Raw genomic sequence first — 25,701 nt, 5'->3', positions numbered from 1 at the left:
GATCAGATATCAGAGTATTCTATACATCACCACACCTTCACGAGATTTCAGCACATAGCTCATCTCAGAAACATGCATGTCTAATCATTCTCCCGGTAGCCCAGATCTCTCTATACTATCATTCAAAGGTGGTTTTCATGGACGTTTGTTTGCTTCTCTCAGTACGACCAGGAGTAAGGCTCTGCACAAGGTAAGTCAATTTTCTGATACTCCGTCTCCGTGTGAACGTTCCATTCAATTTATAAAGGGGGTCGGTCCAGAGATTATACCTACCGCTTTCGCCTTTGGCCACCAACGTCGATTGAAATACTCGTGAAGTAATGACAGGTCATATCTCAGGACTCATGCAGATTCCGTAGATGTCCGGAAGAAGAGTCTCGAACTGACGAAAGGATTGCTACGTCACACAAAATGTGATGCTGACAAATATCAGGTTGACATCCCTGCGTTCGATTGGCCCGCAGCACCATTCCCTCAACTTCTCTACCCCTTAGAAGAACACATCAAGGAAAATCAAGAAGAAGAAGAGAAATGTTTATTAGAAGTAGAACAAATATTGATACATCAGTAAGTTCATCATACACACTTCTTCCTGTGATCTCTTGCTATACTCCCTTCTCAATTATTCAACCGAAGCTAATTTCTTTAGAAAATCAACCAAACCAGTCGCAGCAATGATAATAGAACCCATTCTTTCAGAAGGAGGAGATCATCATGCTTCTCCTTCTTTCTTCCGTTCACTCCGTTCACTCGCGAGGAAACATTCCGTTTATTTCATTGTTGACGAAGTACAAACTGGCGTGGGTGCCACTGGAACTTTTTGGGCTCATGAGAAATGGGAATTGGGAAAAGGACAAGAACCTGATTTCGTCACGTTTAGTAAGAAGATGCAAGCTTCTGGTGTTTATCATAAATTGGAAACTAGGGCTAGTAAACCTTATAGGAATTATAACACGTGGATGGTGGGTTTTTTCTTTTTAATTGTTTTCTATCACATTCTCCTTGTTGTGTCTTAAGCTCTTTTCATCTGGAATTTCCTTCCCTTGCATCTTCACATCGTCATATTGTTATCTTCAGCCTACTCCCCATTCTTCCACTCTATCTTACTATGCCGTTCAATAATTGGGTTTGATTATCACTCGCAACTTCTCTTCTTGGATGATTGTTACCCACATGTCCAAAAAAAAATCGTCGTTGCCGAAATATTCATGGTGACCATCACTTTCTCCCCAACTCCCAAAACCCGAAATTCCCAACTAACACCCAGGGCGACCCAATGCGTACTCTTCAAGCTGGTCAAATCCTCCAAATCATCTCATCTCACAACCTAGTCTCTCACACATCAACCATAGGAGCTCTCCTCCATTCGACTTTATCTGAGATATTCGTCCATTTCCCACAACTGATACTCAATTTCAGAGGAAAGGGAGAAGGTACTTTTTTATCTTGGGATATGCCCGATACTTCTATTCGAGATAAATTTCTTTTGTTAGTCAGACAGAGAGGTGTACATATGGGTGGATGTGGTGAAAAGACAGTCAGGTTGAGACCAATGTTGGTATTTGGGGAAGAAGAGGTAATCGTCTTGGCTGATGTTGTTGAAGGGGTTTTGAAGATGATGAAGGAGTAGTATTCAATGCTTTGACTGGTGGAAATGTGATCGTTTGTATCTCTTCTTGAATGCATATACTTACAATGTGATTACTCGTAACCTAGTCCTCTTTTGGACACACCTCGTTTTATCAGACTATGATCTCATCAGACTAGTTCATGATCTAAGCTGTAAAAGGTAAAAGACCTCAATTTGGGATATTTTTTGAAAAAGAGGGGGGTGTTAATCGCACGGGTGATGAATGACCCATCATTTCAATTTCCCACTCACTTTTCACTTCTCTACCCAATCTTCCATCTCCCTCTCTTCAAATATCTTGTTGGTGTATCTCATACCATGTTGGTTATCTCATACCTGATTTATATCATGAAGCAGTGAGCCCACACAAACAGACAAAGTATCATCGTAAGCTCACCTCAAACTCCCCAATACACTCTACTCCAATCACGACTGACTCATCAGCTTTCGAAAGAAATTCTCAACCCACACCCCACCCTAAAATCAAATATGGACTCAATATCGTTCAAAGTCAAAGCGGAATCCCTCACTCAAGATCAAATAGAATCTGAACTTTCACCCTCTACTTCAGTCCGACCTTCATCTGCCTACTCTAGTCTTATTACTCAGAATGTTCCAAATGAGCTGTCCGGCAGTGATAGTCATATTGGATCCAAGGGGAATCAAGGGACAAGGATGGAAATAGATACTCGTCAACGTATTCCTACCATCGAAGAACCAGAAGGATCAACATCACTACTTCCTAATCCATATAAACGACCCCATCCTGATTCTTCCGCGACATCTCCCCTAACGACCAATACGAACCCTGTCCAAAATTCCTATATACCAACGGTCAATCTACCATCAATAGAAATCCATACAACTCGTGATTTACTCTCTGTCAAATTGGAACCGAAGTCGGATTTACCTAGGAAGCAAATGGTCTCTCATTCCGCTCTACTTCCATTGAAATCCACTCCGACCTCCGATCCACCTTCAGTCGAATTGAAGTCATATCCGACTTATCTATCGGAGAATCCAATTCATGAGAAGAATAACCGGACTGATCCGATTGATTATTCCCGAGAGTCAAAACGAACAAAGAGGGAGAAAACGTTGTTTGGACCGGGAAGTCAATCAGAACCTATTTTAGTTGATGAGCTTGATGATAACTCTCATTCCTGGAATGTATCTAATGTGAACAATGTGAATGAGGAATTAAGAGATAAGGTGGATGATATTCCAACATTTGTCAAGATTGAAAGAAACGATAGTTTGAAGGAACTCGAAAAGGGGAAAACGAAAGAAGTTTTTGATGTGGAGATGTTGGATTATACTTTAAACCTTAAAGAATTGAACATTCGACATTCTTCTGTCAAGTCGTTTGGGAAGGTTGTCCGGATAGAAGATGAAGAAGAATCTATAGCTCTTGGTCTTACACCCTTCCCTATTATACCGATTCTTTCTTCTTCATCTCGTATTGAACCTTCATCGATCAATCATAAACAGACATTCATTCCAAACAACATTAAATTACCCTCGAAACATCTATCAGACACAAACCCCATTCCGATCCGAAACATCCAACAACCCGGAAATCTTAATAAACCTACAGTCTCAGCCGTCCAACAAGTCGGTAATTCCAACAACCTGAAGTCTGTCAATAACACCAAATACAACAACAAAACCCAAAGTATTGAAAACGTCAATACCTCTAATGGAGCAAAAAGTATCAAACGTTGGCCGATACCTACCCCTTCTCCAATAGAATGGAAACATCTCCCAACGAAGTATCGTCGAGTAGTCAGGAATTTCCGCTTACGTGAAATAGGTAGAGAAGCTTTCAAGGAAGAAGCAGGTTTGTGGTTGGTAGGACCTGCAGAATGGGCGGAGATGTGGTTAAGACGTAAAGGTAAGATTGGGTCGGAGAATAGGGAAGGGAGGAAAGAACATTTGGAAAGGGTGAAAGAGAAGATGAAGAGGAGGAAAAGGGTGTTGGCTCGTCGGAAGGCTAGGAAGGAGGGGAAGGAGCGGAGAAAGTTGGATGGGGTGGGTGGGGCTGGTCCGGCTGGTTCGTGTGAAAAGTTTGGAGGAGTGAATGGGAGTGGTGGGAGTGGCAAGGGTAGTAGGAGTGGTGGGCAGATGAAAGAAGATGAAGATGGAGATGATGAGACAAGCGAGAGTGAATGGGATAGAGGAAGTGATAGTGAATGGGACGGAGAGAGTAGCGGAGAGTCTGAGTCGACAGTAGAGGAACGAACCAGGAAGAACAAAAAGGAAACCAGGGCTACAAAACGTAACAGGGAAATATCAAGTGTGAAGAAAGAACATGGTACGAGTGTGAAGAAAGAACAAGGTACAAGTGTAAAAGAAGAACAGGACCTGAGGCACTCTGAAGAAGCTCAAGAGATTATCCAAGTGGAAAATTACGAAGATTACGCGGCACGGATGATAGTACGAGCAGGAAGAAGAGCACTGAGGAGAGAAGCGGAAGAAGGTAGGATAATTAGGGGTGAACCGAAAAGACGAAAAGGTAAGAAGAATAAAAAGGGCAAGAAAAGGAAGAAGGGCAAGAAGTCAAGTTGGAATGTCAAGTTGGAGAAAGAGGTAAAGAAAGAAAAAGGGGTGAATGTGAAGAAAGAACAAAAGGTCAAGGTTAAACAAGAACCTCATTGATTTATCCCGTTGAGGAGTGATGAAGTTGTATTTCGGAAGATCATTCATTTATCTGATTCATTATCTACCAAAGTTATCCTGATGTGCTGTAGTACCAAATTGCGCCTGCAAGTATGGGTTATTCTCAATTCCTACCCTATCGTTCTTATAAGTGTACGAGTAGAGCGTAAAGAGTGTATGACTACAGAGAACATACATAAAGATAGAGGTACATGTGTGTAGATCAACACGGTCAACATTGTGATTTGACAACGTGAGGAAATGGACATACTCTCTGATGAACTTCTCTTGAGTCTTGGCTTGGGGAATGATAGTACGGACCGAAGTTTTCAAAATACGTCAAGATTCATCTCACTCCATCCACCCAATCACCATCATCACTACTGCAAGCCATTGATAATGATGGCAAGATGAACGATGTATCAAACTACGTCGGGGAGGACTGAGTAGAGCACTCGAACTCCTAAGAACTTCGAGGTGTCAGAAAGGTTTTCAAGTTCGGGGTTTTCCTTCCTCTACTTTTCCCACCGAATCCAAAATTATAGCCTTCACTCTTCTACAAACATGTGGTAGCTCCCACTAGGACGATATCAACACTGTTTGATATGTTCTCACAAGACTTTTTCCCTCTATCTCCTACTTCCGTAATCTTACAACGTGATGCTACCTTTTCTCAACTCCCTTGAATTTGATAAAAGACCAACATCCACATCCATCTCTCTCTTCTCCATCTCCCTCAATTCTCGTCTTTTAGCATCAATCAACTTATCCATATCCTTCATTTTCACTTTCAACTTTTTCTGAGCCTGATCAACCGCTTGTTTCAGCCGATGTTTGGTCGCTTTAGAACATGTAGATTGAACGGATTGGAGGTTTTGCATACGTCTTGATATCATCTCTGTGTGACGTTTATGAGAAGTTTCTTTATCTTTGATCAAAGAGTTGATTTGCTTGTTTATTGACGACACACTGAGCGCGCAAGTGGAACTTTGAGAAGTAAGAGATGACTTAGGAGACTTGAAATGTGTGTTCGTCATAGAGGATGTCTCATTGAGTGGCAAAGGAGAAAGAGAGGAAGAGATTGTGGGCTGTGATCTTCCCGGGATGGTGACAGATGGAGAGGGAGGTGTTGTTGGTGAGGTCGTTTTGGGTGATGTGTCAGATGGTGAATTGGTAGATGGTGTCTTGATCTGAGAGACGGAGCGAGGTTTGGATGATCGCTCTTTAGATGTTGCGGTAGGTTGAGACAATGACGGGGCGATCATTTCAGAAGGTGATGAGAGAGTTGTGGATTGGGGAAGAGAATTTTGAGTTCCAGATCGGGAGAGGAGAGATGGGAGATGGATGGGGGGTTTCATAGTGGGAGTAACAGTAGGAAGATGGAGTAGACGATCTGTGGGAGATGATCTTGAAGGTGATGATAGATCATGTGGATTAGAAGATTGAGGTTCAGTGGAGAATACAGGACCGTTCGTCGACTTAGTATCTTGCGCAACCTCCTTCTTAGATCCGGCAGATCCAATCGAAGGAACGTGCGAGTGATCTTCACACGACTTCAGATCGGCTTGTCCATATTCCGACTGCCTCTCCGATACTAACAAGGAACCTTTCTCTTCAAGTGACTTGGCCGGATTTACTTCACACTCAGGAATATTTGCTTCTCCACCAAATTGTGATAATGTCGATTTCGTATCTTGTGAAGAATCTTTACCGGCACTTCGTTCGGCCGGAGGTATCGATATATCAGATTTTGCAAGTCTCCACATATCATCTGTAATATATCCCCACCACTCCCTAAATCTTGACGCTGTATCTACCTGTACTACTCCTGGTGAATTATTCTGTGACTCTTGCACTTTCTGTATTGGTGCCTGTTTCGATTTCTCCACCGAGACCGGTGTGGAAAGTGTTTCCCGCTTAGCCTCCTCTTTCATCACACTGATAACTTCTTTCAATGTCTTTTTCCCCAATTCTTTTCCTTTGGCCTGAGTTCGCGCAGTTGCCGCACTTTTTTCTGCTGATTTCACTTGATCCGCCAATGTCGGCCAATAAGAAAGATCGAACATATTCAACATATCACCATAAAATTCCGACTGGGTATTACGATGTATGGAGTCCAGAAAAGCAGCACCGACGTATGCTTCGAATATGGATCCAGCGTGTTTTTGACTCAGTATAGAGGGCAAAGGTTTGTCCTTCACACTGACCAAAGTAGACGATGATTCCTTCATTTTAGAAGTGGAGGAGGAAGATTTTGTCGATGATATGGGAGCGGATGAACAGGAAGAAGTGGGTAAGGTGATGGTAGAGTTATGGGAAGTGGGAAGTAATGGGATATTTGAGAAAAGAGGTGTGGATACGAGAAGATGTGAAAGTGTACGATTGGTAATTAATTGAGTTCGAAACGTCTGAACATCAGTCAGATACAATTTTTGAGTATTTCGTTTGGAAAGTTTTGACTCACAGCTACTACACTAGTTGTACTCGTATATCTATCCACGGATAGAGTAGCGAATAAATTGACCAATACATCCCCAATTAACGCTAATCTCATCAATTCTATTCCTTCTTGGGGATTCAACACTATTGATAATAACTTCTGGTCTTGTAAATCCGGTAAGATAGGCGATGAACTGCGTGATGTGGTGGGTGATTCCCAGCCCCAGTGACTTGGAATACAACCGGAATGGTCGGATGTAGGAAGTATGGAGGGACGAGATTGTGGTGTTGTTGAAGCACCCTCGTCTTGAGATTTATTAGATTGATGAGTCTGGTTATGGCGAAGAAGTAATTTGGTCGGAGTTTTCGTTGTCGTTGGGAAGGTAGTGCTGGGGGTATGAGATATAAGATGAGTGATGATGGATGACCATGGAGATGGCACCAAATCACCAACGCCGTCTCCGGATTTCTTTGCTTTCTGTGAAGCAACGGTCGTCGGCTTACGGGGGACGGGGATGACTTGGCTGACGAGATGAGGAGCGGGGTGGGACTTGGAAGCAAGTGAAGGTGCATTTTTAGCTGGTTGAGAGGATCTATGGACTGTGGGTTTCGTCTTTTCGGGACTGGTCTTTGTGATTGACTTGGCGGCAGTATTCACCGATGGGGAAGGCTTCTTAGACGATGGTGGGGTTTTGGAAGAAGGAACGTTGGTCGGGGACACTGCTGGGATGGAAGGCTGGAGCTCAATAATTGGCTTCGGCACGTTGGAGATCTTCATGGCATCTGTAGCATTCGGTCGGTCGCTTTCACCATTCAGCTCTGACAGGATCGAATCGTTTACAGAGTATATCGTTGGCGTCGGTGTTGTCTGTGGGACACCCGGGGTGGTAGTCACAGTGTTACCCCTTTTCTTCTTCTTCTTGATCTTAGTGTCCCCTGCTAGGACACTGGAAACATTCTTGACCGGTGATCCAAGTGTCGATGAACTTAGGTCCGATGAATCCAACACTGCCCGAGTAACATTATCTCCCTCTTTCGTATTCTCTTTCTTCTGAGCCTTCAAAGTCTCCCTCTCGTTGAGTAACTTTGGAACAGTCAGAGGTCTCGTATTCTGGAAAGGTTTTGAAGATGGCTTGAGAGATGTACCATTGATGTCCTTAGCGTGAAAGTCTGATACACCTCGAACGATAGACAGAATCGTCGGAGGAAAATGTCTCGTCGTAACCCGACGCAACGTCACCGATGAAACAGGTAACATCTGATGGGCTGATTACGATGATGAGGTCGATTGAGGTAGAATAGATGGTCTTTATGGTGATGGCTGACGATGTCTAGGACCATTGTAAAAGTCAAAACTGCAAAGAGTATCAAGGGACAAAAAGCGAACGAGATCTTCAGGGAGATTGTTCGAATGTGTACGACGAGTACTTACGATTACGATGATAGTAAAGAGTTGCATCGAAGACTACAATCACAAGCATTACTAATCAACGCTGGGCATAATGAATGACGCACGCAACCACTAGAATATACACAGACTGAGATGTGAGTTGAACTCGACCAGGTGATATTACTCTCTATTAAATATGGTTTCTCATATTGCACATCTTTCTCCCCGAGTCATACCCCGCCAACCTTCATTCCGATGGACTATCGGTACCCGAATCAGTGGTGAGATCAATTAAGCCTGAACAAGCTGAGATAGCCGAGACCATTGATTTTCCCCAAGGACGGTCGTACCTGCATCTAAAGGTATTCAGAACTGTTATAGGATTTGAGATCTGGGTATTCTCTGTAGGTACTCTATATCCTTTTTCATCTAAAACGGCCCGCAACTCGGTGACCAATCGTTCATAATCTGGCCCCACCATAGTGTGTCTGAAATACGCACTTAGCTCTTGAGCCGCTACGGTAGCTTCAAACAGTCTCAGGGCATGTTCATTAGCCTCTGGATCACGGAGTGAATCATAACTTGTTATTTCGGTCATTGGAGTCAAACACTGATTGAATCGATCGAAAGATATTCCAGATGATGATATGATTTGGTAAATAAGTTGTTGAAGAGGTCAGTTGGCCACTCCAAGAGAGGGAAATCAACATTTCTGAGATTTGAATATTGTAAATCCGCCAAAAGTTTATCCATTCAACCAGGAAATCGGAGCCTGGAGCGGACGCGGAAATACACATTCATCGCACCGGTCTCAGCCGGTACTCCGGGGGAATGGGAGGGAAAGTGTCACGACCGATATTTATAGCCTGATCAGCTCTCACTAGCATGTTTTTATACTTTCAGGACAATTTATGATCCCGGGCTCGCTACTCGGTCATGACAGGAAGGAAAGCGCCTCAAAGCTATCAATTGAGCCAGGTTGACTAACATGATTAGTATAACTCTGATCAAATCGTTAGTCTTTAGGTATCGTTCCTACCATTTCTACCCAAATTTGGGTGAATGCTACTTGAATTTATGTCACGGGGGTTGGCTGTCACAGAGGACAACAGAATACAGGACTGTAACCTGAGAATGGGACTATGACCCAATGAAGTCTCTGGCTCGTCAAGAGAGTAACAAAGATGAAGGAGGACAAAGTGATGACGTCGAGGAGGACAGGGATAGCGAGGACTAGAAGTGTTGGACTTGGACCAACTGTGTTTGACAAATAAAGAGGAGATTGATAACTGAAGAAACTACTGAAAAGTATAAGTTTATATAGACTAAAGCTAGTTACCGTCTGCGAGTACAGTTTGTCACCTTTGACCACCTGTAGCTACCATTTGTAACCACCATCTGTAACTACCATCGGTGACTACCATCTGTCATAACCATCTGTCATTACCATCTGTGACTACCATCTGTCATTACCATCTGTGACTACCATCTGTAACTACCATCTGTACTCTCCTTATCAATCCTGATTAATTATGAGTCACTATTACTTTGAGTCCATACTTATTCTGAGTCATGATTACTGATTCATGACAATTTATGTGAAAGATGGATAGTGATAGTAGAATCCCTGCGTTACACCAGACCTCACTAAGTACATTTGAGACCGTGGATTGCGGTGTATCACGACCAGTATCACTACTGACTCTGTGAGAATCATTGACAGTCACATCCAGGATCTGCTTTCCGTTCTCCTATCCCCCTGGACAGAGGACAGGTGAACAACTCATGGATTTGTACTCGTCACATGTCATTGAGATGCTGGTGTCTCTCCTTGGGCATGATTCCATTCCTGCTCTTCACCTAGCAATCACTTCAAAGGGATTGATCAATATAGACTTCAGACCAGCTGCTCCCTATGTCCTGCTGTCCCGCATTGTTGCTTCTCCCCTAGATGACACCCCAGGGAGTTGAGTTGATGACGTAGTACTAATTTCTGAGATAGCAGCCTTGCACTTTGTTATAGAGGCCTTGACACCTTCTGAGTAGGGCATGTATTCTCCTGGCAGGGATACTCCTGGCGGGTAGGTTCTTGCTGAGTATGCTCCTGGAGGGTATTTGTGCATGAATCTTTCAATCTCTTTGTTGAACTGTCTTTGGTCCTGAGCAAAGTGTTCAGTCTTCAGGCTAGTGTACTCGTAATGTGTCCCTTTCAGAGCATTTCTCATTAACCTGGCATAATCTTCCAGTTGATTCACGTTAGCACTATTCCCACTATGACTTATGGCGGCCACAAAGGCTCTCGTGTGGCAATAAAGGTCAAATAATTCTATGGCGGGATCCTTGTTCTGTGTGTCCTGCTCCAACTGAGGTCCAGAGCTAATGCTTGTTAGCTGATAGAATCGGGCCAGGGCGGCCGAACCACCGTTAGATAATTACCCCTTCCGTCAAATATTTCTCTGTTCAACTTATCCTCTGAGCTCTATTTGATCGTCTCTGGTTTACTGCGTGTGAGTGGAATGTGATAAGTATAGAGACATGTAGAAGTGATGCATGCTCTTTTTCCCCTGTGTATCACCCACCATCTAATTATTAGCAAACAATCATGACATTGGTCCTCAAACCACTTCCTGGCGATTCGTCTTATTCACATATGGTAGGAACTCTGAATACGACCCCACTATGGACATATGTGACGGTCGATGATTGTGTGTCACCAGAGATACTTGTAGCCGTACATAAGCAATCTCTCTGACCGAGACTGATTTTCACCTTCCTTGATCAAGTGGTACAATACGAGTAATGCCAAATTTGTGGTACACATGGACAAAATATGACAATGGACCAATGCCCGTGAGGATTTCCCTGGTATATGCATGTGTCACAGCCGTCGAATGACTTCTTTCTAATAGACTGATGGTCGACAAACCTCGGCTAACTTGATGCTTCTGACTCAATGTCTCACCCACCCAGGAGGGTGCAGACGTCGAAAGGAATGTAACTACGACGTTGTCACTACTCGGACGAGTCGCGCCACCATGACTCATCAAAACTCATTGAGTTACCCTGAATTCAATGAGACTCGGTGAGTTACCCTGAAAACTCATTGAGACTCATTGAGACTCATTGAGACTCATCAATACTCATTGAGACTCATCGATACTCATTGAGACTCATTGTTACTCATTGAGACTCATTGATACTCATTGAGACGCAATGAGATAATGAGGTTATAGGGGAAAAGGAGAGACGAGACAAGAATGAGTCAATGAGTCGACTCATTGAAAAGCTCATTCTGAATCCCTCTGAAAGGTATAAATGGAGCACGTATCTACTTTGTAGTTTTCTTTTTCTCAAGGATCAAAATATTATTTGCCACTTCACAAAGATCTCTCGTCTTGACATATACTCATCTTTAACACGCCTTCCATCGACAAAACCCCTGTCCAGGTCATATCACACACCCTTGTCGTCATCTCGACTTGCTCGGATCCTTCGCAAGTCACTTTAGCCGTCCGACCACATCACAAGCTCACGAACAACATACTAACCGTCGTTGTTCAAGCTAACTAAACAGTTGCAGTCCACCCGTCTTTGATCTTTAGAGATCTGTCAAGGACAGGACCGTGACAGACGTACTTCGACGTATTTACTCCATCTGAAAGGGGTTTTTACTGATGACGATGTATCTCGATTTATATTGTAGCTATCTCTATCAATCGTTCACTGCTGACAACAATCAAGGAGGCTTGCTGAAGAAGTTCAGCGATCTGTAAACTATCTATACTTCTCCTCTCCTCTCATAGAACGTCCTTCAACTCTTGCACAGCCTCGTGCTCAGTCCTCTTCGCTCAACTTCGCTGTACCTCGCCATATCCCCAATATCCTACTCCACTCACTTCGACTAACTTCGCCTACTTTGCCCACCCTGCTCTCCCTCAGTTTCCTTCTCCTAGGTTCGCTGCAGTTCTCCGTTAGGCGGGGTTGCTGTGACAAATAATCCCTAGGTTCTCGTAACTTCGTCGTAGTTGGTCTCAGTGGTTCGGGGTGATGGTGAAAGGAGGGTGGGTGATGGTAGTTGTCAGGGATGTCACGACATGGTTCGTGACAGCATGACAGCTTGACTAAAGCATCTGCATTTTTCTTACAATTCCATTCCCAGCCTACTGTACGACTCTATGATAGATGAAAATTGTATGATGGTCCAGTCAACTCTCCATGTTGACTGCTCTCCGGCTCTGGCACTTTGGTGTCATAGAGCGGTGTGCTGTCTTGGGCTGATGAATCGTACCTTGTGCTTTCTTCAAGATTGCAACCTTGCACTTCCCTATAGAGTCTTGAAGACCACCTGAGTCTTCCAGCACCGTGTCAGGGGGGTACAGACTCATAATCCTGCTGATAGCATCAGCGAGTACTCCTCTGTCGTAAACTCTTTGTCCAATACTCTAAAGTTTGTGTCACACAAAACATCATAAATTGAAGCAGCACGGGAGCTCCAAGCGGCTTCTGCAACGTCCATTCCTCTTCGCCGCAGCTGCCTGGCATAGGTGATGATGCTCTAATACAATCCCAACAACTCCTTGGCGTCCTTACTGCTGAACGGATCTTTCTGACCCTCTGTTCTAGTGACGGTAGAGTGGAGGTTAAGTTGAGAAGTGTGTGTACTTGACATGATTGTCCAAAGTGAGCTGCGAGGAGACATTACAGTATGTCAACTACTCTATTTAAGCTTTGTCCTCTATCTTTTGAAGAAGTATGAATCACCCTCTAGTTCCCCCTTCAGTGGCCTGATCCACTTTTCTTCTGTCCATCAAAGAAGGCCTACGTTTTGGAAGATGGGAGGAGCGTTCACATATGTCAGGATCACGGGTACCTATAGACGGGTTCCTCAGGAGTTGTATGCAGAAGTCATACTCCACCTACCCGTTCCCGTCTCCGCTCCACTAATTCCGTTACGGCATCGTCTGCTCTCCCTTTATACCTAATCGCTATCTCTTTGTCTCACAATACTTTTCCTTCATCTCCGTGTCCCTCATCTATCTCCGTCTTCCTTCGCTCTTCTACCTCATATTGTTTCCCATCTTTACTCCGTAGATTTCAGTATCACTTCGCTCCCTTTTTAGTATATAGAAACAGCCCTTTTTCGTAGATGTCTTGTCGAATGTATTTTCTCGTCACTTAGTAAATCTTTCGCCACTTGATCTCATCGACTTATAGTCTCTTCAATCCACTACATCACTAGACTATAAACTACATCACTAGGTCTGTTCCCTACGAGGCCCTATAGCCATAGCTCATAGACACAGACCATTTCCAACGTCTGGTCCTGACTGTATAGAGACATGTAGAATCAATGCACGCTCTTTTTCCCCTCTGTAATATCATCTAATTATCAGCAAACATGTGTACCCTACACGCCTTACTCCTGATGAGTAATCTTGCCACAATTCACACTTTTCCCTGCGTAACCCTCCACTTTGGCTGAATGTGGAGTCAGAAGATCCTACTTCATCTTGAAAATATATGTAAGAATCGCAAGTGACATGATCCTCTTGATTCACACTCATGTGGTCACTGTCATCCTGTTTGATGATCAACGCCAGAAAGAGGGCCGAGAATAGGGATATGTTTTGGTCGTTGCTGCAAGCTTGCAAGTACATTTCTCCAATGCCCAACTTAGGACATCATCTCCGCTGTGTCCCTCACCATAAGTTGTTAGCCGATAGAATCGGGCCAGGACGGCCGAACCGCCGTTAGATAATTACCCCTTCCGTCGAATATTTCTCCGTTCAACTTATCCTCTGAACTTTATTCGATTGTCTCTGGTTTTATGCGTGTGAGTGGAATGTGATAAGTATAGAGACATGTAGAATTGATGCATGCTCTTTTTCCCCTCTGTATTATCATCTAATTATCAGTTAACATAAGTGGCAATCAATCTGTCCAAGGCACCAGTCAAATCTAGCTCTTCTCTCTCCCTAGCACTTGGCAAGGAATAATTGTATGCCAATAAGGCGGAAGACGCCGTACGAGCTACAGTGCCATCGCTTGCAGTTCCTAAACTAGAACCTCGGGTTTCTAATTGACTACTCAGCTTTTCCGCTTTCAAGAGAACAAAGCCAAGCATTTCTGCGTGAGTATTTTGAGTCCAATGGACTCTTGTGGCATTGCGTGAAGTTTCCTCTGACATGCTGAGATATCACTGTTGTCACGGGTGCTTGAGAAGAAGAGACAATAATAATGGACGAAATAAATCATTCAATCTTCCCGGAGAGGATCATCTGTGGTGAGAGGGAGTGACAGGGAGATTGAAAGAGGAAGGAATTCGATGGCATAGTAGCTATAGAGGACAGTTTGGCTACTTGTGTCACCTTTGTCCTCCGTGCGTCAATTTCGATATCCGCCCGTATGGCCAGAATGTCGGAGTGGAGGACGTAGGGAATTTCTCCCACTTAGTTCAGGAAGGGTGTGATAGACCTCCTCGGACAGTTTACACAATCATTTCGTCGGCTCTAGAAATTTGGTTGAGAAAACCTTCTAATCGTAGTAACATCGCTAGTGTTGCGACCACAACGATTCGAATCAGAAGGCAAATTATAGTGAGGAGGCTATCTTCCCTTTCTTAGTTACCCGATAGGTAGACTGCATTCCTACTATGTACATACTGTATATCTTTCGAGGTTTAATAGAATGTTTCGGTTGAATCTTCCACTACTTCCTCATCCTGATACTCTGTCCTCTCAAAACCTGTCAACATACTCTGTAACTCCTGCAAACCTGCTCTTCTGATATCTAACCACTTTCCTCCCTCCATCTCACTTAGAACCCAATTCTCCATGTTAGCAATCTTACCATCCACCATTTCATGTAGTATGTTCAGCTCCCGCCCTAACTCGCTTTCCGCAGCACGATATTGGTATATCACGTCCTTTTCGAAAAAGGTGGTTTTCAAAGAAGGATAAGTCTGACCTCTGAATGTTGAATCTTTCCATTCTTCCCAGTTCTCCTTCCTAAATGCCAACGCACTTTCTGCCCATGTGACTCCCTCTCCTGCTTCACCATGCATCTCTGTCGCGCTCGAAATGTGATCTTTAGCTTCGTCGAAAACTGTCTGATCGTCTTTGATCCTCTTTTCCGGTTGTGATTCAAGAGCTTCCTGGGTGAACATGTCTGATAAGCTATATCTAATTTTCGAAAGAGAATAAGTAATGTGAAGACTATTACGATATGTATCATAAGCTCTTTGACGAATTTCGTCTTCTACTTCTTCATTTTCCGTAAGGTCTCCACCAGCTTTCCACTGGATGTAATCTTTTACCGTGCGGATGCCCTGTAAATATCCTTGAAGTTGTGAAACTTGTTTTGTCAGCTTGTTATACAGCTCTTTCTCCGTCGCAGGCTTTTTTCTACTTGTCTTGTCAACTTTGGGGAACAAAGATAGTTTATGCGTTTTTGCACTATGTTCAAGACGTGACATTTGCCAGGCTGATTTGAGCTTAAACACCTTAAGCACACTGAGTGCTTCCTTATCATCCCGGGCATGTTCAGTAAGTTGATTCAAGAACGTTTGCCATTCGACGTGTCGCTCTGATATTCTCTCGGTGGTACTTTTCGCATCACTGAGGAATTCTTCACGGTTGTGTAATTTTGGATCACCTAATATGGAATAGATCTTGCAACCTGCCACTATTGAAGGGTCTGCGATAGTATCAGCTAATAGGTAATCTCCTCCCTGATCGATGAGTTGATTCCAGTCTTTCAGTTCTGTCCATAAGCGTTGTCGCGCACTGTCATGTCCTCCGTGCGGAGTCGGAGTCGGATAAACACCGTCCTCGTTCTCAGCTCTGGTGATGATGATTGTAGGTCCACTAGGTGGCTCAAACTCTTCTGGGGTGGAAGATTCAACTGCTTCCCCTTGATTTTGACCTTGCCAATGAGAATCATGGAGTATCAGTGGTAGAGTTGTTGTAGGTGAGGGCATTGGTGATTGCATGTGGTGTTTTGTCCTTGCTTCTTTTCCTCTAGATTTCTTCCCTGTTGATGGTGCGGAGCTGGCCGCTGTCTTCTTACGAGTTTTGTTTCCAGTAGAGATCTGTTCAGCCAGTGCCGCCACCTCAGCCAGTCTAGTGAGATGGCCAGTCAGTTTGGGATAAGTTTGTGTCCATACTGTTCCAGACAATTCATCAAAGTCTGCTGCCAGATCCTTAAGGTCGATATCACAAGTTTCCAGTTTCTGAATGACCTCAGGATCCAAATGAGTTGTACCTTCAGTCTGATCTTTCATTGCCGCCCTTGAGATGGTCTCCAATACTTGTTCACGTTCAGAACTATCATTGGATATCCATCGTTCACTGATGAGCTCTTGTAATTCACTCAAGTGTTTCTTTCTCTCCTCATTTTCTTTCAGCATCATGTCCACTTGACTTCTATGTTTAAGACCACCTTCTTCAAGTGTTTCTTGATAGAACGCCTCCAGAATACTCTCAAGTATCAAACTGATGTTCTCTACTTCAGACATGACCGGTTCCATCCAGACGAGATCAGCACGCTGACCAAGGAGATCCGCTCTCATTTTAGTCATTCTAGTCATTTCAGTCGAATCAAAGACTTCCCCGACATCAGTCCTGTCATCTCGCTCAAGTCGAGTTTGACGTGCTACCTGATAACATTTACTTGACCATGCAATATATTCCTGAATGGTGTCAAGTTCTTCTTGAAATGACGCCCCTTCCCTGTGTGGAGGTGCAAAAGTCATCCCCGCATATTTCTTGATGAGACCAATAGGAGTTGAGAAGAGATGGGCTCTCAGCTCTGGTGGCCATTGCAAGTCCTCTATCAAATGGTTCAACTCAGAGACAGATTCACGCCATTGAGTGTGATAATCTTCCAGCACGGAGAGTTGCCCCCGATAGTCGAGACTCGTGAGGCGACTTGATACGCTAGGAGTTCCGGAAGGTTCACTCATTGTTGTTTGATTTTGATTATTTTACGCCTCCAAAGTCAAAGATATCAAAGCTTGTAAAGTCAAATGAGAGATTGACTTCTTTAATTCGGATCAAAAGACTGTGTGTGATTGTTAGAGGAGAAGAGACAAGAGGGCTTGGCAGACTTAAAAGATAAAGAGGTGGGGAGAACGTAGCCTAGTCGGCTGTGTTCCAAGCGGAGTTTGACAGGTGTTATGAACTCCTTTGCTCTAAAGGGAGTTGACACAAGTTACACATGGTCCCCTTTGTCATCCCAATCAAGGTGCTTGTAACATGAGTTGTTTCATGAACGCGTCTTCTCTGGCGGGACTGAATTTTTTTAGGAGAAACGACGGTGTTTGTATAGTTGAAGAGTTTGGAAGGATGATTTTCCACGTGACGCCCATGTATGGTACTTTTCACAGCCATAATAATTCCCGATTATCGAGTGAGGGAGAGGGGATCGTAAGGATACGCATGTGTCAGTAGTTGACGTATTCATGGGATATGGGGTGTGAGGTATGTGCTCCTTCATCCGTAATAAGCCTGTAAATAGTGATTACTCACAGAGATCACTCGCAGAATGATGATACATGGAGACCAATCTATTCTCTATCTCTATGTAAAACACAGGAGAAATCAGGCGAAGATGTCGTATTGGATGCAGATAGTTTAGGACTGTCCATAGGCTAGACAGTATCCGGATCTCCAGATAGACCTGGGATGGTACCCATTCCGAGTTGGGTATGAGAGGGATGTCGATTATGTCGGTTGTTAGACCATGAGAGGTAGATGTTCCAACCTGGTATCAATGTTTGTACTCAAAATGTGGATGGTATGACAACAACCCGAACTGGGAGTTGTCGTGGTTGTCTCAATTTCGTGAGAAATCGGAGACGTATCAGAGCAATCCTGAAGATAAGATCAAATGGTAATGGATGGGAGAATTATATGTTACAGATTTCGAGATGTTGGGGGAACTTTCGTAGCACTCACAAAGTCCAACTGATTGCAATACCAACAGACGCAGTTGAGGAGGAACAAAAGTATAATTTATCATTTGAGTGGGCCCGAACACACAGAGGGCTCGAGTCCAAGTGGGAAGCCACATCTATTCTGTCAGTCCCGTTCACTGGATACACTTGAAGTAATGACGGAGAGTGAAATTGATGAAAGTAGCAGTAATAACAGTAAGCTACTCACCAGTTTGACCTTTTGTCTCACCTCGGGTACAGATTTCCCCTCTAGCAAACCTACCGCTGTGGGAAATACTGAGCATCAGTATTGTTGCAACAAACCGAGACTTTGGAAGGGGTGATAGCGGGACGTACACGCGCAGACGAATGGACTCCATAGGAAAGCATCACAGACCATCCTTACTGACAACGCTGTTCGTGAGCATGTGCCATAGGAGATACGTTGGAACAAACCGAGAGAAGAGGGAACTCACTTCGGATACCGGAATCAAGCTTCACTCGGTTCATTCTTTCTAACCACATATGTCCTAAGGGAGCGAAAATGACTCCACCGTCTGTTTGATCAGCTCTAAGACTTCACTTGTCAATGTATAAGGCTAAATGCGCGAGAGACCATAGACCATATAGGCGGAAGTGAGGAATGATTTCAGAGGGGAAGGGCAAGACCTACAGAAACCCATCCGGACAGTTCTTATCATCTATACTTGTCAGCTCTTCCAGGCGGTCTCTAAACACCTCAACATTTGACACTACATGCACTGGCGTAGAGCATCCCAGTCGTCACGCTAATTCAGACACTAGAGATCACCTGCGAGGAGGGAAAGGATACCCAAACGGACCCCCCAGGTAGAACAGGATACGACACCGTTGCTGCATGTCACCAACAGGCAATGTGACATGATCAGAGTGATATTGGCTCTTTAAAATGATAGGTCGAGGGGTACAAGGAAGAATAAAACTCACCTCCCATGCTTGCTCTCCATCGCGAGGGTTGAACCTCTTCCCCTCAATCCCAATCTGAGCTACCCCGTCACCGAGAGCCATGAGACATCCCGCAGTGGTCATCTTGGTCTTCAATGGGTGACTCTGTAGTGCACGTAGGTAAGCTTTCCATGGCCAAGCGAGTGACATGGTTTTGACTCGGGGCTTGAAGTAAGTCTATAGCTGAATGATATTTGGTTGTAGCAAGAAGTGGAGGAGAAAGTGGAGGTTTATCTTATCGCCGATCGCCGGATCGCCGGACGCCGGGCCTATTTCCCGTGGTTGGAATGCACTGGATTTACACTTGTCACCTTGACATGGCAACATAGCATGCCGCTACAGCAAGATCTGTGGTGTTTAGGGCCCGATACCTAGAACCTGACACCCATCATAAGGCAATTTGTAGCTGGCAAGACCAGACATTGAGCTTGTCAATTTCGAAGAGCTGAGAAGCAAATGGCATGGGATCAAACAGATGTAGTGATGTATAAACTACAGTAGAGTAAAACAGGCTGTACAACAGCACAATACTGTTACGACATAACAACAACTTGAAGCATATCCAATGAAGTCAATGGATTAGGATAGAGGAGAGTGATAACAGGAGGCAGTGCAGTAGGTAGGGACGGGTTTTCCCCTTTCAAGATTTTCCCCACAGGGTTTCCTCAAAGCGGTTTCTCACCTGTCCAAGTATGTACATAGACGCTTGCAGCAAGGAAGGAAGGAGACATGGATACCTTTAGATAGCATATAGTACAATCAGCAAAGTACCAACTTTGCTTGTTACTTTGCTAATCCTTCATCACCATTCTTTGGCTACATTGGTTGCAGAGGAGACACAAGCCATCACCTAGCCCCATAGACACCTGATTTCTACAGAGTTCCATCGAGTTTGACCCAACCTGCAACCTAGTCATTGTGTTGCTAGTACCGTTACAAATACTCGACAGAGGTGTAAGGATCTGGACTGCATCGATGGATTTAGAGTGTCCGTCACCTGTTGCTCATTCAGCACTTTCCTATGAGTGATGCATATACTTACCTGTTGCTCATTCAGCACTTTCCTATGAGTAATGAAGAGACAACAGGTAGCAATCGATCTATACACTACTTACAGCAGAGTTTACCGCATTCAACCCAGGAGGACACATGATCATACTACCTAACTCCAATGTGCATGCCTCAACACCCAGCATAGAAATTGTTTACCAAGGTTGTTCTGAGTGAGGGCAATCAGGGCAAGGAACATACACCTGATTTTTGTGCCCTCACTTTTCCTTCTTGACCCGCTTGGCCTTCTGCAATCATTAGAAGCTGTCAAGACCAGACTGAAGGTTGAAGGATCTGCGTCGAGGGTGATAAGTGTCACACGGCACCGCGTGACATCATCTTTTCCCATCAACGAGGTTCCTTTGGACATCAGTTCGCCATCAACGATCCAGTTCTCATGAACTTCATCACCCATGAGGGTATTAGGAGGCTAGCTTCGTCGAAGACAAAGTTAGTCATGTAGGAAGTTAGGGAGATACAAGGTTAGGGAGGTATGAAGTTAGGGAGGCACGAACTTCGTCGGGGACGAAGTTTGTGAGGTACGAAGCTCGGGACTTCGGGTTGAATGAAGTTCTGCGTTGAAGAAGTTAGGGAAAGTCGAAGTACTTAAGGGCCGAAGTTCCCAGAGATCTTTGACGATGTCTGGTTGTTGTCTTAGTAATAGAAGTTAGTAAAGCACAAAGTTATTACACCCAGAAGTTATTGTCATCTGGTCATATCTCGAAAGACAGGATTGTCAAAGGTCGAATCCCACAAAGTTATTGGCCGTCGGTCCTAAGGAGTTAATGAAGCACCAGCCCTGTGACAATAAGCTACTTGTAGGGACTTGGACTAGTTGCAAGATGATGCGAGGATCGAAGCAAGTAGTTCGAGGAGTGAATGATAAGTTTGGCAAATGTATATGAGAACTCGTATGTTGAGACATGTCACGAACTACGTCGCGACACCTCGATTACTCCACCAACAATGACCCTCCTTTGGCCATCAAAACCCCATCACGCCTTAACCTCTTTACTCTACACGTAACTCAGGACTTCTGACACCAAGTACGGCGAAGTTAGACGGAGTTAGGCTAAGTAGGGACAATGGGAGCAGAAGTACGGCGAAGTTAGACGGAGTTAGGCTAAGTAGGGACAATGGGAGCAGAAGTGCGGCGATGTTAGGCGGAGTTAGTCTAAGTAGGGACAATGGGAGCAGAAGTACGGCGAAGTTAGACGGAGTTAGGCTAAGTAGGGACAATGGGAGCAGAAGTGCGGCGATGTTAGGCGGAGTTAGTCGAAGGAGGAAGAGGATGGCCGAGGGCTCGGGGAAGTTGGACGAAGTGCGTTGAAGTACGTCAAAGCGCGAGAGGGTTGGATGAACGTCTAGGAGGAGTAGATAATATTAGCTGAGAAGATCGCTGAAGTTCTTCAGCAATCCTTGATTGTTGTCAGTAGAGAAAGACAGATAGAGATAGCTATATACAATTCGAGATACATCGCCATCAGTAGAACAAAACCCCAGTTAGAGTAACTACGCCGAAGTACGCCGTAGTTACACTCCTTTCGACGTCTGCGCCCTCTCGGTTGGGTGAGACTTCAACTCAGGAGCATCAAGTTAGCCGAGGTTCGTCGACCGTCGGTCTGCCAGAAGATAGTTGTTCGACGGCCGTGACAAGACAGACAAGATACATTGGTCGAAGTTGTTCTAAGCTATGCACTACCTTATGTACATGGAATGAGAGTGTAATGTAGATAAGGGTGGCTGGTAGTGTTTATCGGTGGCGGGTGATGGAGGTGACTGGACATTACCCGAGCTAGCAACTTCAATGCACGTGGTCATGACAGATACATAGCACTCTATCTGTCTCATCACTGGGCTTGTGCGGTAGCAAGCGTACCAAGATGTTTCCCTGTAGTGAGAGATACTTCATACGTAATCTTGAGCGGAAAGATTCCTGTAAAAGTTGTAGATTTGCCTACTTGTCATGAATAGTGATAAGGGATTCTGACTCATGCTCAGATTAGTGATAAGGAAATATGACTCATGCTAGGAACTGTGATAAGGATTGAAGGAAAATGTGACTCATTGTATCCAGCAGTTTAGCAGTGGGGCATTTACATGATTGGCTGAAGCCTGGAAGGTTCAGCCATTTAGCAGTGAGGCATTTATGTGATTGGCTAGAAAATCCCTCACACGCTTTTTAATTAGTACACCTACTTTAGTTTTGAAGGGTATAAAAGGAGCACATCTCCCCCCTCTTTCTTCATGTCACGCCTGCGGGTAGACTGCGGTTGCAAAGTACTGCCTTGGGTACTGAAGGGTTTTAGTCTCTGGCTCGTAGAGCTTGATGACTGCCTTAGGTACTGAGGGTACTGAGGTGTTGGGTTAGAACCAACTAGGTGACTTTCAAAGATGAAGTTCAACTTCAAGATGAAGATACATTGCTGAAGAAAGAGGGGGGAGATGTGCTCCTTTTATACCCTTCAAAACTAAAGTAGGTGTACTAAATAAAAAGCGTGTGAGGGATTTTCTAGCCAATCACATAAATGCCTCAAAGTGAGTGCACCGCGGGAAACTAATTCCAGCCAATCACATAAATGCCTCACTGCTAAACTGCTGAACCTTCCAGGCTTCAGCCAATCACGTAAATGCCTCACTGCTGAACTGCTAAATACCATGACTCATATTTTCCTTCAATCCTTATCACAGTTCCTAGCATGAGTCATATTTCCTTATCACTATTCTGAGCATGAGTCAGAATTCCTTATCACTATTCATGACACTTCAGCAATGTATCTTCATCTCGAAGTTGAACTTCATCCTTGAAAGTGTCACGGCCCTTGAACGACTACTCTCTAACAGACCGACGGTCGACAAACCTCAGGTAACTTGACGCTTCAAAGTTGATGTCTCACCCAACCAGGAGGGCGCAGACGTCGAAAGGAGTGTAACTACGGCGTACTTCGGCGTAGTTACTCTAACTGGGGTTTTGTTCTACCAATGGCGATGTATCTCGATTTGAATATAGCTATCCCTATCTATCTTTCACTACTGACAACAATCAAGGATCGCTGAAGAACTTCAGCGATCTTCTCAGCTAATATTATCTACTCCTCTTAGACGTTCACCCAACCCCCTCGCGCTTTGACGTACTTCAACGCACTTCGTCCAACTTCCCCGAGTCCCCGGCCGTTCTTCTCCGTCCTTCGACTAACTCCGCCTAACATCGCCGCACTTCTGCTTCCATTGTCCCTACTTAGCCTAACACCGTCTAACTTCACCGTACTTCTGCTCCCTTTGTCCCTACTTAGCCTAACTCCGTCTAACTTCACCGTACTTCTGCTCCCTTTGTCCCTACTTAGCCTTACTCCGTCTAACTTCGCCGTACTTCGCTGTCCTTATGCTCCAGGCCCCCGTATACCTTACTCTCCCTTTGTACTTCGCCGTAGTTGGTCTCAGATGTCCTGAGTTACGTGTAGGGTAAGGAGGTTAAGACGTGATAGGGGTTTGATGGTCAAAGGAGGGTCATTGTTGGTGGAATGATTGAGGTGTCACAACGTAGTTCGTGACAGAAAGTCACCTTGTTGGTTCTAACCCAACACCTCAGTACCCACAGTACCTAAGGCAGTCATCAAGCTCTATGAGCCAGAGACTAAAACCCGTCAATACCCAAGGCAGTACTTTGCAAAAGCAGTCTACCCGCAGGTGTGACATGTCACGGCCGTCAAACAACTACTCTCTAACAGACCGACGGTCGACGAACCTTGGCTAACTTGACACTTCTAAGTCGATGTCTCACCCAACCAGGAGGGCGCAGACGTTGAAAGGAGTGTAACTGCGGCATACTTCGGCGTAGTTACTCTAACTAGGGTTTTGTTTTACTGATGGCGATGTATCTCGATTTAAATGTAGCTCTCTCTATCTATCTTTTCACTACTGACAACAATCAAGGATCGCTGAAGAAGTTCAGCAATCTGTAAACTATCTATACTTCTCCTCTCTTCTCATAGAACGTCCCTCAACTCCTGCACAGCCTCGCGCTCAGTTCTCTTCGATCGACTTCGCCGTACCTCACCGTATCCCCGATATCCTCATCCGCTCACTTCGACTAACTTTGCCTAACTTCCCCTACTCCGCTCTCCCTCGGTTCTTCGCCTAACTTTGCCGTAGTTCTCCGTTAGGCGGGGTTGTCGCAACAAATAATCCCTAGGTTCTCGTAACTTCGTCGTAGTTGGTCTCAGTGGCTTGGGGTGGTGGTGGATAGTGGTTCGGTGATGGTGACAGGAGGGTCGGTGATGGTAGTTGTCAGGGATGTCACGACATGGTTTGTGACATGACACTACTACAACAGATGCAAATGCCATTACTTTGAACTTCCCAGTTGAGCTTGAGCACTTGGAGAGAGCCTCTACAGTCTTGTTATTCTTCTGATGAAACATCTTTTCATACATCTCACTCAGGACCCTCTTCCTCAATTCTCCTTCAGGAATCAATGCCTTGGTATGAGCAGATGACCCTGACCCCAGCAGTGTATAAGAGGCCAGAGAAAAGATCCTTTCCAGTACATTCCACCAACTTGCTGCAGAAACGGTTTTATTACCTGAAACTGTACTTTGATCTGTTCCTACTTTCCTTGTGCCTCCCACAGATGCGACTTCATTTCCCTGGTTAACTGGGTGCACGTCTTCCTTGGTATCCTTAAGACTGTTGTATACCTCAACTTTGACAAGCTTTAACACCAAAATACTGCAACCACGCTGTATCCACTTCTGACTGGGAGTTGTCATGAAGCAGGCGGTGCCATCATTACATTCTTCCACCTGCCTATCCAAATATTCATCATGTAAGTACTCCTTCCCATTCTCCAAGGCCTCCAGCACCATCTCTGTGACAGCATGGTCACTTTGAGCAGCATTTTCATATGCTCTCTCCCACCGCAAGTACTGCCCAGATCCTGAGGCATCCTGAACTGGCTTCCATTGAAAAAACTCATAAATCTTGTAAAGTTGGCTGCATGACTGTGTGTGAAAGCCGTGGAGGTCATCCCGGATTGTATCTGTGGGTTTCCAAACAAAGAGTGAAAAGACCTCCACACGTGTCCCAGTTGCTCTTGTTGTCTCATCGGCTGCTTCTTCACCGTACTCCCTAGCCAACTTCATCCATAGATCTACCTCCCATTCTTGGTCAAACCTTGGAGATGTGGGCCCAATTTTTTTCTCCTGCTCAGGGTGTGAGCCAGGGCTGGAGAATGTGGCTGTTGGAGGCAAGACAGATTTCTCTGAGAGGTAGGAAGTGTTGGATTCAGACATCTTGAATTTTGTCCAATTGGAAGGGGAAAGAAGAAGGGTTGGGAAGGTTGAGAGGATTGTTTACTTTTTGCAACCCCTCCCATGTACTCCTCTCTCGAGGAGACACTTCCCTTCAGGTCTAAGATCTCCTCCTGCCCTGCTCCTACCAAGAGAACCCGCCCATCAGCCAGAGAAATCCAATCAAAGGAGGAGACCCAGTACTTGAAACGCGGGAAGGCAGACGTAAAAGGATAATCAGCGATCGAAAACGAACGCTGACATCGCTGGGTTGCTACCAGTGACGGACCATATTACGTTTGAGCTGTCTTCTCTCACTTCCACCCGA

The 25,701-nt window shown here is 44.8% G+C and overlaps 6 protein-coding genes across 6 annotated transcripts in view; 1 reads left to right on the top strand and 5 right to left on the bottom strand.

Annotated features, from left to right (window-relative positions):
- Positions 1–1,630, top strand: part of TREMEDRAFT_72189 (uncharacterized protein) — a gene marked incomplete at its 3' end in the record, with an annotated part of 3,568 nt that extends 1,938 nt beyond the window's left edge. The window contains exons 5-8 of the mRNA XM_007006843.1: positions 69–190; positions 434–567; positions 650–962; positions 1,268–1,630. Coding sequence (XP_007006905.1) covers positions 69–190; positions 434–567; positions 650–962; positions 1,268–1,630 — 932 coding nt within the window. The remainder of the gene's footprint in view (positions 1–68; positions 191–433; positions 568–649; positions 963–1,267) is intronic.
- A 3,308-nt stretch (positions 1,631–4,938) lies between these two features.
- Positions 4,939–7,985, bottom strand: TREMEDRAFT_64434 (uncharacterized protein; the record flags this gene model as incomplete). The annotated part of the gene is made up of 2 exons (XM_007006721.1): positions 4,939–6,696; positions 6,753–7,985. The coding sequence occupies 2 exons, from the start codon at positions 7,983–7,985 to the stop codon at positions 4,939–4,941; spliced, it is 2,991 nt and encodes a 996-aa protein (XP_007006783.1).
- Positions 7,986–8,364: 379 nt separating this feature from the next.
- TREMEDRAFT_64433 (uncharacterized protein) lies at positions 8,365–8,715 on the bottom strand (the record flags this gene model as incomplete). The annotated part of the gene is made up of 1 exon (XM_007006720.1): positions 8,365–8,715. The coding sequence occupies one exon, from the start codon at positions 8,713–8,715 to the stop codon at positions 8,365–8,367; it is 351 nt and encodes a 116-aa protein (XP_007006782.1).
- Positions 8,716–14,796: 6,081 nt separating this feature from the next.
- Positions 14,797–17,079, bottom strand: TREMEDRAFT_64432 (uncharacterized protein; the record flags this gene model as incomplete). The annotated part of the gene is made up of 1 exon (XM_007006719.1): positions 14,797–17,079. One exon carries the CDS (start codon positions 17,077–17,079, stop codon positions 14,797–14,799), a length of 2,283 nt encoding a protein of 760 aa, XP_007006781.1.
- A 687-nt stretch (positions 17,080–17,766) lies between these two features.
- Positions 17,767–19,185, bottom strand: TREMEDRAFT_64431 (uncharacterized protein; the record flags this gene model as incomplete). Its single annotated transcript, XM_007006718.1, has 7 exons — positions 17,767–17,879; positions 18,074–18,188; positions 18,281–18,348; positions 18,409–18,465; positions 18,528–18,608; positions 18,725–18,752; positions 19,018–19,185. 7 exons carry the CDS (start codon positions 19,183–19,185, stop codon positions 17,767–17,769), a joined length of 630 nt encoding a protein of 209 aa, XP_007006780.1.
- A 5,119-nt stretch (positions 19,186–24,304) lies between these two features.
- Positions 24,305–25,376, bottom strand: TREMEDRAFT_64430 (uncharacterized protein; the record flags this gene model as incomplete). The annotated part of the gene is made up of 2 exons (XM_007006717.1): positions 24,305–24,406; positions 24,435–25,376. 2 exons carry the CDS (start codon positions 25,374–25,376, stop codon positions 24,305–24,307), a joined length of 1,044 nt encoding a protein of 347 aa, XP_007006779.1.
- Between the last annotated feature and the right edge of the window lie 325 nt (positions 25,377–25,701).

Source organism: Tremella mesenterica (assembly GCF_000271645.1).
Source record: "Tremella mesenterica DSM 1558 unplaced genomic scaffold TREMEscaffold_11, whole genome shotgun sequence".
Lineage (NCBI taxonomy): Eukaryota > Fungi > Basidiomycota > Tremellomycetes > Tremellales > Tremellaceae > Tremella > Tremella mesenterica.
This window is presented reverse-complemented; position numbering and strand designations above follow the sequence as displayed.